The 14,056-nt window shown below is 38.2% G+C and overlaps 1 protein-coding gene across 1 annotated transcript; it reads left to right on the top strand.

Moving 5' to 3' along the window:
- LOC146452592 (uncharacterized) lies at nt 1-13,733 on the top strand. The gene is made up of 14 exons (XM_085097675.1): nt 1-144; nt 3,206-3,259; nt 4,005-4,166; nt 4,641-4,761; nt 5,660-5,844; nt 6,862-7,080; nt 7,411-7,578; nt 8,279-8,458; nt 8,755-8,898; nt 9,510-9,763; nt 10,952-11,216; nt 11,791-11,940; nt 12,483-12,745; nt 13,541-13,733. The coding sequence occupies exons 1-14, from the start codon at nt 39-41 to the stop codon at nt 13,622-13,624; spliced, it is 2,355 nt and encodes a 784-aa protein (XP_084953801.1). The 5' UTR covers nt 1-38; the 3' UTR covers nt 13,625-13,733.
- The last annotated feature ends 323 nt before the right edge of the window (nt 13,734-14,056 follow it).

Raw genomic sequence — 14,056 nt, 5'->3', positions numbered from 1 at the left:
GCGTCATTTAGTGTATACAACGAAGACGAGCGCACTGGATGAAACACCGAAGCAAGATCGGGGAGATGTTGAAGCTGTTTGCCGTTCTGTCGCTGTTCCTGCTTCCTCTAGCACATGGAATTCCAATTTCGAATACGTTACCAGGTAAAGTAACTCTTTAGAAAACTGTTTGTGGACTTTTCTGATTTAATTAGAAAAAATATATATAAGTCTTGTGTCGTGTAAAGAGAAAGTTGAGGTCGACAAGTATCCTTTTTAGTCGACTTCGCATCCAAAGCGTGTCAACTTTGAACAACATGTACAAGAACTACATGAGTTGGAGTCTATGAAATGAAAATAAGATTTAGCTTCTTTTTGTAACAGAAAGAAAAGGTGAATTACAAAATAAGACTTTTCCTATAATGATTAAACTTGTTCAGTAACAACCGCTGTTGCTATTTTGATTATCATGAAACGTTTAATATATGAAGGAAAAGCAACAGACAATAAAACTATTGGAAATAGTCTAAATAATCCTTCCCAAATTGTGCCGAAATTCCTTATACAGCGCTATTAATTTGACTGATCACCTCTAATTGTAATCAGCTAGTATATGAGATAGCACCTGGCTTGACAAAACAGCACATACACATGTGGCTGATGAATTTAGCTGATCAAAATACTCCAAGCACACCGTGTTGAAGGTATCAAGTTTGCGTTTGTGAGTACCTCTTGTCCTAATAGATCTAAACAGCCAATGAACATTTCACTTTCGATCACGAGATAACGGGAACTGATGTATCATTCCCGCTTAATTCTTTAAAATTCAGTTTTACATTTTTCATTTGTAAAATAGGTTCGAAGTGTGTGGGCACAAACTGAAAATGTCGAAATTGGGGCCCGTGTTATGCAGCTGTTTATTTCGGTCTTTCTGGTGAAAAAAGCTGTATATTAAGTCATGTTTAATTTAGAGTTGTTTCGTTTAGGCCTCAAACAGAGAATCAATTCTTGACGGTCGGTTTTTCACATACAATGAATGCCCGTTATCGCCCCGTAGCACTATCGGCTTTAAAAGGAACTCTTTGTTAGTGTTGGCAACCTGCAAAATGTAATGCAAATATGATGACGGTTTTATCCTCACGTATCACGTTTACAGCACCACATGACGAACTCATTACAAAACTGTTTTTAAACGAACAATACTTTCAATCTGCGTCGGTTTTTCCGATTTAACAGGTCCGCCTTTAGAACAAACGGGCGTGATTACCGTGCCGCTTCCGTTTCACCGTGATTGGTCAATATTCGCAACAATTTAACATTATTTTGAACGATTACCATTGCAGTGGGTGTACAGATTGCGACAGCTGTGCGTCGAATCCTTTTTGCGGCCCAAAAAATGCGTGCGCTTTTGAAATATCGAAATACCATTAAAAGCGACAGATATTCAGCCCAGCACGCAATCATAATTAGTCTTCAAGCTAAGAAATGACTCTTGAAGTTGAAAACACAAGAATTGACAATTTTTTGGGTTTGTTCCCGCCCACAAAAAAAGGTTTTTAGCCAATAGCACCGGCTTTCCCATTCAAGTACTTCACATTCTAGGGAAAAAAATTGATTTTGATAACACAATACTGCCAAAATCCTAAATACTGAAGATCGGTGTTAAAAACCAAAATACTCTTCCTTGCCTTACTGGAGTTCTATTCACTCAGTTCTCTGCCCAGCAAATTATAAATGGCGTTCTGTTTTCACGTACGCCACTACTGTGACAATAAGAATACTACATTGTGTAAACCTCATAAGATGCCCAAGGTCGGTTTTAAATCTGGAAAGAAGTGTTAACCTTGGTTCTGACCCTGATCAGTTCATGTTCAATTTTCTATAAGGAGTAGTACTTAGGGGTTATAGAGCATTTGAAAGTTTTGTTTGTGTACGGTTCAACGTAAATTACATGTAATATAATTATATAGACACTCGATACGTTTATTAAACTCTGCCGATACAAAGAAAAGATAGTTGAAACCTTTATTTTGTTTTTCCAAATAAATATGGTACTACAAAAGCAAGTGTCCATGTTAGAAACGTTCGAGTTTTCAATTCACTCGGTTCATTTTTTAAAGTTTCGCTGGGTTTGCTGCAGTCCTGTTTACAGCCAAAAGAGTGACTGAAGATGCATAATAGAAGAATTTGTTTTTTCCTCTATGGAAATAAAACTAAGAATGTTCACATTACTGTGTAACCAGTATGCAATTAGAGATTTTGCTGATACAAAACTAAAGCGGGTAATTATCAAAATGCATCTATGATATCTCTAAGATGCACCAAACGATGTAAGTGCAAATTAAATTGTCATTCAAATATCCAAAAGAGGCAAAGCAATTGAGAGAGTCTTAATTATATTTTTATCGTGGTTAAAATATATAAAACTGTTCAATTGAGGCCTTACACTGCTGTTAAAAGTAAAAACTAATATCCAAGCTTTCGCCGATCAACGGCATCATCAACATGAACAGATTATATTTTTATCCTGAACTAATACAATATTTGATGAGAATATTGAAGCTGATGTGCAAATTAAATATTCTGTACTAATCATATCCATTGGGATAGTAGAGCTGACTTACAAATTAAAATTATGTTTGATATTAATTTGCCTAGTAACATAACCTTGTAATATTGATTGACATCATAGAAAGCAGCCGTATTGCTTGAAAATGATTTAGTTAATTTTTCTCAAGTTAGATAAATCTTTGAGGAATGTACTTAACAACTGTCATTTGATAAGAAATGTAAAAAAATAAAATGCTCCTGGATGTGATTCTCCTTAGTAGTGAGTTGACAACGAGCCTTCCCTTATTTTTCTCAAAAGGGTAATGAAGCGAACGAGGGAACGACGCGAGCGTGGGTGAAACCATTTCCTGCGAGGAGACACTACCCACGCGCGTCGCGTCACCTCGCGTCGTCCGCCCGAGCTCGTGCGCTTGTGATCTACTTAGTGACGAAATATTGTGAATCGCGTGTACTATCAAAAATAACCAAAACATACCTAAAACATACCCCTGTAAAAAGCTCAGGAACGAACTAAGACAGTGCAAAACTAAATTCAGTTTGTCCTTCTTATATCGTTTATCACGCACAAAACTCATAACCGTGTTTTGATACACTGAGCTGAAAATTCTTGATGTGTTCCTCCGTTAATTATTACGTCTTTAATTCCTTTTCACAGTTCTAGACGATCCTGATGCGTCAGCAACGGAAATAATCTACAAAATCAACGAAGGTACCGCCGACTATGCAATATTGTACCGATAAACCACATATCAATATAAAAAAGAGATCATGACTGGTATTAGAGCAATGCTTCACTCATAACGAATTCCGTCTTGATATCCAGATGAATCCAGATGCTTGTGTGAATCAGCACTTTATTCCAAGATTTTTCAGAATAATAAGACCGATCTCTGAAATGAGATGAAATTTTGAATGTGCACCAGAAAGAGCTTCAAGGAAAACTGTTTCCGTTTCAGTGTTATGAAGCTCGGCGTGTATGTCAGAAACAAATGTAAATCTTGGTCTTTTGGGGGTAGCGATGAACAAATCGCAATAAACAGAAGTCCGCCATGATAAAGTATATGTTAGTTAAAGAGGACGTCCCTCTGAAAAGGGCAGTATAATGCATTTCAAGTATATATGACAGAATTTTTTTATTTGCTGATCAAATCAGTTCACGTTGTTCTTGTATAAAATTTCACTCCCGGTTGAGTAAATTACCGCGCATGACGGGAGACTGGGAATAGTAAGGCTGTGACGTCATTACAGGAACGCTAGTCTCACGATTTCTCTATTCCTCAGTTCTTTTTCCTGTGCATAGGAAGAAAATGTGAATCGAAAATATGAAGTTAACGTTGAATGCACAGGTAGCTTCTACATTGCATAACTCCAATAAGTGCCTCGCTGTAATATTACCCTGATTGTTTGTTTCATAATAGTAATAACAATTGTGTGTTTGACATTTTAATTAAAAGAGGTGGATGTTGAACCAGAGCTGTTCGAGGGTGATATAGTGCCGGCTCCTGACCAAGGAAAGCCGAGTGAAGATAATTTACGAGACAAAAGGAATGCAAGGAGGTCGAGGCATTATGTTTGGAAGAGCAAGGTCATTCCCTACCAAATCTCTAGTGACCTTGGTGAGTTTTCAGTTTTTGTCTAAACCTGTCATGTTCTTAATTGGTTACCTCATTGATTCATAACATACACAGATATCCCAGTTTACACCTGGGACTCACTTGTTCAAACAGCCATTAATATTATGTTATGGTGTGTTATGTGTAAGTCTTTGTGATCGACCTGTCATCATCCTCAATTTTAGAATCGCTTTTAGGTCGTCTTCTGTTCCGCGGAGACGGTTTTCCGGAGCGAAATCAAAATATGCCGAATCATAGTGTAGCCGATGATATGATTGATCTTTTAAACTCATTTTATCTGCTCAATACTGTCTGGACATACCTTCTTTGAACTGGATTTTAGTGAAGGCAACGTGCACGACAAAGGTCGATTCTACCACCTTGAAACGTGTCCAACGCACTCAGCAACCACGCTTCAACCGCTTCTTAATCATATTCTACAGTGGTAGAGCATTAACGTTTCTTATTTAACTCTAGTGAGAGATGGGTATGAACCAACTATCCAAGCGGCAATTCAGCAGTTTGATCAACATACCTGCATAAGATGGAAACCGGTTGAAGATGAGGAAAGATGGGTCAAATTTGTGAAGAATTCGGGGTGAGATTTTTGTGTACTTTACACGGAGATGTACCTGCATTGTGAGTGCGCTCTGTTTATTTATTTATTTGTTTATTTATTTATTTATTTATTTATAAACTTCGCCAGAGGTCCTTCTGCTTAAAAAAACACCTATGACAGGAGAGAACTTACAGAACGATAAGTTCCAATAACTTCGCCAGAGGTCCTCCTGCTTAAAAGAAAAAAAAAAGAAAAAAATAAACCTCTGACAGGAGGGAACTCACAGAACGATAAGTTCCAATGACGAGACTCCTTGCATAAATGAAATTACAGCATAATAATTAAGTATTGACACCTATTTAACAACACATTTTAACTAATAATACAGGTAATTATCCGCTTTGATGACATTTCACGCTTGCTTCAATACGATAGCTATGATAGACAGATCACTCCATTTCGCAGCTCCGACACTTTGGAATCTTTTACCGCGTGAGATTCATTCTATTATAGATCTATGGACTTTTAAGTGCCATCTGAAAACGCACCTCTTTAAGGAAGCTTTTATTGATTGAATTTCTAATTATTATTACGATGATTAGTAGTACCTTATCATACATTGTATATTCGATTTTTATTATGGTATATTTTTAATAATTATTAGAAAGATACTCGGTATTTAATTATTATAGATAGAAATTATGTAATGCTCGTTTGATAAATTTATGGAAAGTGCGCAATATAGGAATCAAATTATTATTATTATTATTATTATTATTATTATTATTATTATTATTATTATTACTATTACTTTGGGATCATATCCTTAATTCTCACGACCTCAGGTGTTGAATAAGCATTGATATTACAAGGAGAAATTGGATGCTGATTACTGTTAGGGCTTAAAGGGTTAAGCACTTTTCATTTTTTGCTGCAGATGCTATTCATCAGTTGGAGTAAGTTACTGGACGACTGGGTCTCAAGATATTTCTTTAGGAAACGGTTGTAATCATAAGGGTGTTATCATGCATGAGATGATGCATGCCGCGGGCTTCTGGCACGAGCAGTCACGATACGACCGTGACCAATACGTAGAGATTCTGTGGGAAAATATTGAACCTGGTAAATAACTTCCTTTATTTACTCCGTATCCTGCCTGAATACCTTGGCGTGGCATTCTAAGAGTGCTTTCCATTCGCCAGAACTGGCCAGTGTACTCGGCTAGTCTGTAAATCAAACGCGTCATTTTGAAGGGATGATGCTGCAAAATCTTGAAAAATAATCACTCTGATTGAATGTACGCGCTGTTTTGAAGGAATTGGAAGAACTAGGGTAAAACTTATCCTTCAAATTGGCAAATTCCGTCTATGAACTAACCCATCCAGCCCACCAGTTCTGTCAAATGGAGAGCGCCCTAAGACTCTTTTAGCTTTTTGGTTCACAGGAGTCCCCGGCCGTTCGTGATTTAGTCCTAGACTGGGATTGTAATGATATATCCCTCGTAATTGGAGACCTTGGAACAGACGTAGGTAGTCTATTTCACGGGAAAAATCAGATCTAGCAAGAATTTACTGGCAGGGTTATTTTGCACCTCGCGATTTTGGGATCCCACTCCTTGAAAGCACACGGATTAATATTGTGAAGCCCAGTCTATCCATCTCTGTATCCAGTCGGAGAGATGGAGACTCAAATTTTGAAAATGATCAACAATAGATCCGCAATTAATAAACATAATAATGATATTAATAATAGTATTAATAATAGTAATAATAATAATCATAATAATTATAATTATAATCTTAATAATAATAATAATCATCATCATTATCATAATCATAATCGTAACCATTTCTACCTGGTCATCGTCGTATCATTTCTTGATATACATTACTGTAATCAGATCACACAGGTAATTGACTGTAAGGTTGATTAATGCCACAAATCACGGCTGCCACGCTGCAAGATTGAATACAAATTTTACTTCGCATAAATGCGTGATTAAAAATAGCTTTAACACAGCGCCAGACCCTACTTTCCTAAAACTCTTTACGAACAGGATAAAAAGGCGAGAGGACAAAGGAGTTGGAAGGTGTGTAAAAAATTTCACAAACGTTTCTCTTTTCTCCTTTCTTTTTTTAGGTAAGGAGCACAATTTCAACAAATATAATACGCATGAGATCGACTATTTAAATGAAGTTTATGATATGGACAGCATAATGCATTATGGCAAAACCAGCTTTTCAATTAACGGTGAGCCTACCATACGAGCTATCGGTGATCCAGACAAAGCACTTGGACAGCGGAACCAGTTCAGCAAAACAGACATCGCACAGTTGAATGCCCTTTACGACTGTTCAGGTAACATTCAGGTTGAAAATGAAAGCTTTTATACCTAGTGAACAAAGGTTCTTGACGGCATAGTTTTCGGTTAAAATATACAATGTGCAAATAATTCAATATTTTTGCCTCCTTCCATTTAATTGGCCTTGTCGATACTTTCTGTAGAGTAGCTAGCATTAACTAGATGACCTTATCCTAGGCAGTCTTGGACGCAGTGTTCAGATTTCAGAGAAGCGTTTAATGGAAAGCGTTTTTCGATACGTACCGTTACTTAGAGAGTGTGCATTTACTGGAAAAAAGGGAAGGAAAAGAACATTTTCATAATTCGTTTTGTATTCTCCTTTCTAGGTCCCAGCGGTGGTTGGAGCTCGTGGTCAGATTTTGGTCCATGTGATCAACAGTGCAAACACAAACGTCAGCGGTTTTGCGCGTCACGAGACCTCGCTAACTGCCCTGGAGCGGATTCCTTTGGCGTTGAAACTGAGAGAGTAAATTGCCCTGACGAAAAATGTTACGGTAACTAAACAGTTGGCCATGCACTCATTGAATTTTATACGATTTGAGAACGTTATTTAAAGATGCATGCAACAGTACAAATGTCCGTGGTGGAGGACAGCTGCTTTTCAATTCTCACCTTTACGGTGTGCAAATTTTGAAGACCGTCTTTTGGTAGTGGCATATAGTTGTTTAAGTTTCCTCTTAAACCTAATTTTTTTACACTGTTTGAAGCTCGAGGTACTGTGTTTTTTCTTTCATATACATTAGTGAAAACTAGCTCAACTGAATTTGCCAAGCATCCAACGGGATCAATGGAAGGCTTACTTGAAAAACAATGTTTACGTTTGGACATGAGGAATGAAGCCTCTCCCCCCAGGAATTGGAAGTTATCAAAATTTATCCTTTGAAAATGAATAATTAAAGAAATGGCAACACGCCGCTTAAAGTAATGGCCTTGTTTTTTCACACGTTTTCATGTCCTTTACCTGCCCCAGACCTCCCATATTCCACTGCATTTTCTACTCGGCCAAACATTCTTGAGCTTGTATTGACCAGTGTTGAAAATGTTTCAACCAGGACAAACGTTTCAATGTAAATGCATGTGGAACAGAGTTAACCGAATTTATTCTAATGAGAGGTACTACGTCCGGTTTCAAACCCAATAAGGATTTCTTGTTTCTTGTTAGATGTCACCCTCACATTTTTAAATATCTTTTAGCACCCGTTGATGGACACTGGGGAAGATGGTCTGCGTGGTCGTCCTGTAGCGTGACATGCAACAAAGGGACACACAGTAGAACCAGAGAGTGCATTGATCCCGCCCCGATGAATGGTGGGAAAGCCTGCCAAGGAGATAGCAAACAAGTGGGAGATTGTGAGATGAGCCGTTGTGGACTGGGTAACAATTGGTCCTTGTCTATACCTTTTTGCTACTTGGTTTCAGTTTTGTCAAGTCAACGATTTTCCTGTTTTTTTGATTTTTTCAGCTGACGCGATGAGTCGAGAAATGTTATTTTATATCATCAAAAAGAAAGTTAAAACAAATTAAGTTTCCACCAGTCTGGTTAAATAACGTTTGACGCAATCAGGTTTAAGTAGAAGTATGTATTAGTCGATATGGAAAATCTTTGTTGAAGACTCTAGACAAATTTAACATTTGCGATTTCATCCCTCAACAAACGTTTTGGTTTTCAGGACCTTATGACTGTGAGTTTGAGGCAGGAGGGATGTGCCACTGGTCTTTCTGTGATACAAGCTCCTATCCCAGGTGGTACCTTCATTCAGGAGCCACTGGAAGTTCAGGGACAGGTCCACAAGGGGACCACACGTCAGGCTCAGGTACCAAAACTGATCAAATCCACTAACCTGGCATTAACTTAATACATTACCATGCCGAGGAAAGAATCAGAAATATGCATTAATTACATACGTCTGGTAACACGGTAGACAATTGAAAGATCTTATAAGGCCATGCTGTGATAATTCCGATGTTAAAACTGAGAATTTTTGAAAGCCCTCTCCAATTGGTTCATAAGTGTCTTTGGATTGGCTTCTTCATACAAAATCTTGCTTCAGCCAGTAACCTACAATAAGTGACCGAAGTTCTTGAGCTAGTCGGAAACAAAGAACATTTAATACATCCGTCTAGCCCCCGCTCAATGTTTCCACCCCACAACAATCAAACGAGGGTCTCATAAGGCCAGTTGAGTAGGAACGATTTTGAAAGAATAGAAGTGTAGTTGTTTAATTAAGAGAAGATTATCTCAGCTTTAAAATTGCACTGACTCGTCATTTTTTTTTTACAAACGTTGGAGCTACACTCATTCTTTTCCATTTCTCATACCTAAGAAAATTATTTATATAGAACTTCAGTTCTTAAAGGTAAAAATATATTTTTTCTCACTTTTAATACGGCTACTGATTCATTCTTCTCCAATGTTCTTGTAAAGGGAATTATATATATTTTGAGTCTTCATCACCTGCCCAACCACAGCAAACGTCCTGTTTCTTTAGCCAAGAGTTCGCTGGTGGATCGTGTCAACGCCTGACATTCTGGTACCACATGCTTGGGTCAGGAATAGGGGCACTTAAAGTGCTTCTAAAGACCAGTGCCAGTACAAGCACTGTTTGGGAAATGAAAGGCGAACAGGGCGATAAATGGATCCAAGCAAGTGTAGAGATCAAAAACAATGATCAGTACAAGGTATTATGAATCTTTTCTTACTTAAATTGTACGTAAAAAGTCGTAATAGTGCTTTGATAACGATTACGGTGAAAAAGGTCGTGGTGATATATATGTTAATAATGATGACCATGATTACGATGATTGCATCATGATGATAATGACGTATGCTATGATGATCATAAGGAAGTTGATGATAATGATTATGATGATACCGACGACGACGATGATGATGATGATGATGATGGTGACGGTAATGGTGATGGTGATATTGATGATGATGATGATGATGATGATGATGATGATGATGATGATGATGATGATGGTGATGGTGATGGTGATGGTGATATTGATGATGATGATGATGATGATGATGATGATGATGATGATGGTGATGGTGATGGTGATGGTGATGGTGATGGTGATGGTGATGATGATGATGATGATGATGATGATGATGATGATGGTGATGGTGATGGTGATGGTGATGGTGATGTTGATGGTGATGGTGATGGTGATGGTGATGATGATGATGATGATGATGATGATGATGATGATGATGATGATGATGTTGATGGTCGTGGTGATGATGTAGATGACAAGAAGGGGATAGACAACGAAGAGGAGAAAGATGATAATAATAATGACGAGCAGGATAACAAAGACTATCAGAATGACGATGATGATGATGTGTTGGTGGTGGTGATGGAAGTGATGGTGATAAGGACGGGAATAATGATAAAGATGAGGATGACAATGAAGAGGATGAGGATAACAATGACGATGGGGACAATGGAATGGTGACGATGACGAGGACAAAGAAGAGCCTTCTGATCAGTATGGTGACTTATTTCACCTAAATCCTAATCCCAAGTGGTGGGGGAGTGGTGGGAATGTGTCGTAACGATGATGATGAGGAAGGGGATTAGGATCACCCTCACGATATGGTTTTTGGAAAGAGAAGAAGTGAAAAATAATGATGGTCGTGACAAAAAACGATGACGAGAGAATAAAGATGGGATGAGGGTTAGAATAAGGTTCATGATGATAGATGAGAAGGAGAAGGACGATTGGTTTTTCTGGTAATTGGCTGTTTATCTTTCAGTTAATCGTGAATGTTTTTTTCATATCATAAATTTCAGTGCACTTCAACACAGTTTTACTGGCTTTTTCGTTCATTACTGGAAGTATTTTTACTATATTTTTCAGGTATATTTTGAGGGTGTCCGTGGTGTTGACTTTAGAGGAGATATTGCTATTGATGATATAGCATTTGGCCAATGTTCAACACCTGCAACAACATCACCTCCCACGACAACCAAATCCCCCACAACAACATCACCTCCCACGACAACCAAATCCCCCACAACAACATCACCTCCCACGACAACCAAGGCCCCCGAAACAACATTGCCCGCTACAACGACTAAACCTTCGACGACTGAGGTTCCGTCGACAACATCATCACCAACAGGTAATTTACGTCCTATAACAACGCGAAATACATATATTAGGTCGTTACGGTATTTGAATGGCTTATCGTAAATGATTGCCTATCTATTGGTTACTTACCTGTCTGCCTGTCTGTCTATCTACCATCACATAATGATGCGTCTCTATTTTTCTCAAATTAGTGATCTTTAGGTCACTTTCTTCAATAGAGGCTTTACAATTGCTTTACAATCGAATTATAATAGGACCAGGAAGGTCATGCCATTGAAGGTCAACCCCTGGTCAAACGGTAGAAGGAAATGTTCTCCGAGAAATGATTAATACCTCGTTAAGTTAGAGCTTTGTACCCTCCGTGTCAAAAATGTCATGTATCATCCCACTCTGGCTAGTCATGCATGGCTGTACCATGCACTTGAACTTCAGAAATACATTTAGCACATAATGATCACAGTTGGCTCCAACTTCATGTACCACTCTATTTCCTACGTTAACTGTTAATAAATATACATCTCGGAAATCCGAACTCAATCATGAATTATATTGATAATTAATTAATTAATTAATTATAATTGATAATTAATACATCTATATTTCAGCTTTAGATTCCTGTGATTTTGATGGTGGAAGTATGTGCAGCTGGAGTGAAGGTGCAAGCAATCCACCCAAGTATAACTGGGCTGTCCACACTGGTCCCACTGCATCGAGTGGCACAGGACCCTCTGGCGACCACTCCGCTAGCGGAACAGGTAAGGAATATTTAAATACAAATTAAGGACGGTGCCTACTTTTGTTACTGCGAATACGTTCTGCGCATCTCGAGATACTCAGGTTTCCTATGGGTGGTGCCTACTAATACAGGGATATTTTTGCCCGGTTTAAAACTATGCGGAGAAAGCAGAAATAAGCAAGTGCTTTCGGTATCCAAAAGGAAAATTGGGGGTAACCATGCATTTTTCAGAGATAATAAAGCTTCAATTTGGAAAACAACTCCATACATTGCTTTATATTTTACTGTTTTTTTAGAATAATTGTTGCTTATTTATCTCTAAAAATGCGTGTTTACCCCCAATTTTCTTTCTGGATTTCAATCAGCCCTTGCTAAGATCTGCTTCTCCCGCATGGTCATAAACTGCACAAAAAAACGTCAGTATTAGTAGGCACCGTCCTTAAGCATTTTTGCCAACAAACGGTACAACCCAACATCATTTACATTTTATCTGCTGCATCAGAATAAGTTAAAGCCATTCTTATTAATATAAGACGATCAAATGTTTTGTCATGAACGTAGGAGGTTACATCTACTTGGAAGCCTCAGATTCAAAAGAAGGGGACAAAGGAGAGCTGATTAGTAAAGAGTTTTCTGGTGCCTCAGCCAAATGTCTCCATTTCTGGTATTATATGTATGGTGACGGTGGAATGGGAACTCTTCGTGTGTTTCTTAAAAGAGGCAACAAAAGGTGGGAGCAATGGAAGAAAATTGGAAACAGAGGAAACCAGTGGCTTTACAGAAAGGTTACTTTGAAGAAGCACAAAAAGAACAAGCCGTTCAGGGTATGAGTCCGGCCCTATTTGAATGAAAAATCTTTACGTTAAGATTTAAAATTTTCTTTCTTGCGAATTGTTCTCAATTCGATGACCTTAAGGTGGCTCACAACAGTTTCCATAACTTAAACTTTGACTTCAATACTACTAACGTTTATCAGTTGATGCAACAATAATTGAATGCTATTACACAAATATCTAATTATTGGCATACAAGTCATGATCATTTGCTCGACATAACAGGTTTCGATAGCAGGAAAACTTGTTAAAGCAACCCTCATTTTAGCTTTATAACTTGAAAACGAACACGGTGACCCACATTTTTTATTAATAAAACTGTGACCAGCATACTCAGATCCAACTCAGGTACCAAAAAAAAAACCCACGTCAATTCCTTCACAGGAAGTATGCACGCAAACAAAAGGCCATTTCCAAGTTGCTTTGAACCTCATTACGAAAGCGAGGCTAAACGCAAAGCTTTTCACGTGAAAATTAGTTTTTGTTTGCAAATGAATGACACCTACTTTCATAATGCGGTTCAAAACAACTCGGAAATTTCCCATTACCACCAGCTACAAAGGCCATCCTTGGCTTACTTGACTTATTTCCGTGACCCCAACCAGGGAAATGGACAATCCTACCAGGGATAATATCTTGGGTGAATTTAATTGTCGCGGGTCGCGAACCCTATAAACTCGCGACCCGTGACCCGCGCGCCAATTAGATTTCTAACCGTAACCCTAACCCGCGCGACAATCATGTTCTCCCCATCTTGACAGAAACTCTCTTTTTCTTTATTTGCAGCTGATTTTTGAAGGCAAACGGGGAAGCAGTTGGAGAGGCGACATTGCTTTAGATGATATAAAGATTGTTGAGGGAGCATGCTAGGAGACCTAGAAAATACTTGACAAGGCATTCCAAATTAAAATTTGCGTGTAAACTTGGTTGTTGTGACACTTATAAGGAGAAAAATAAACTTGAGCTTTAGAATCATGAGATTAATGTCGTGGGTGGACAATTTTTTAAATAAGAACTAGTGAGTAGCACTGACAGTAACTGATGTTGTCAAGTTTCTTGACCAGTTACGTCTGCTTGTTACAGTTCTAAAGGGAATTAAACAAGATAAATTAGGACACGAATTTTATACCTAACGTTTACAGTAAAAGTCACGTTCCCTTTAGGGTGTACACAAAAAATACTCGCAGGCTGTGACTTAAATCCTGCTCAATTAGGCGTGTCGTGAATTTTGGGAGCTCACGGTTTTAACATTAGAAACCGATCGCACGCCATGTACCATGTGGTATCCCTGTGATATCTTTT

This window comes from Pavona decussata, unplaced genomic scaffold (assembly GCF_977016875.1).
Source record: "Pavona decussata unplaced genomic scaffold, jaPavDecu1.1 SCAFFOLD_366, whole genome shotgun sequence".
NCBI classification, from domain to species: domain Eukaryota; kingdom Metazoa; phylum Cnidaria; class Anthozoa; order Scleractinia; family Agariciidae; genus Pavona; species Pavona decussata.
The sequence above is the reverse complement of the archived record's forward strand: the minus strand, read 5'-3'. Positions and strand labels throughout refer to the sequence as shown.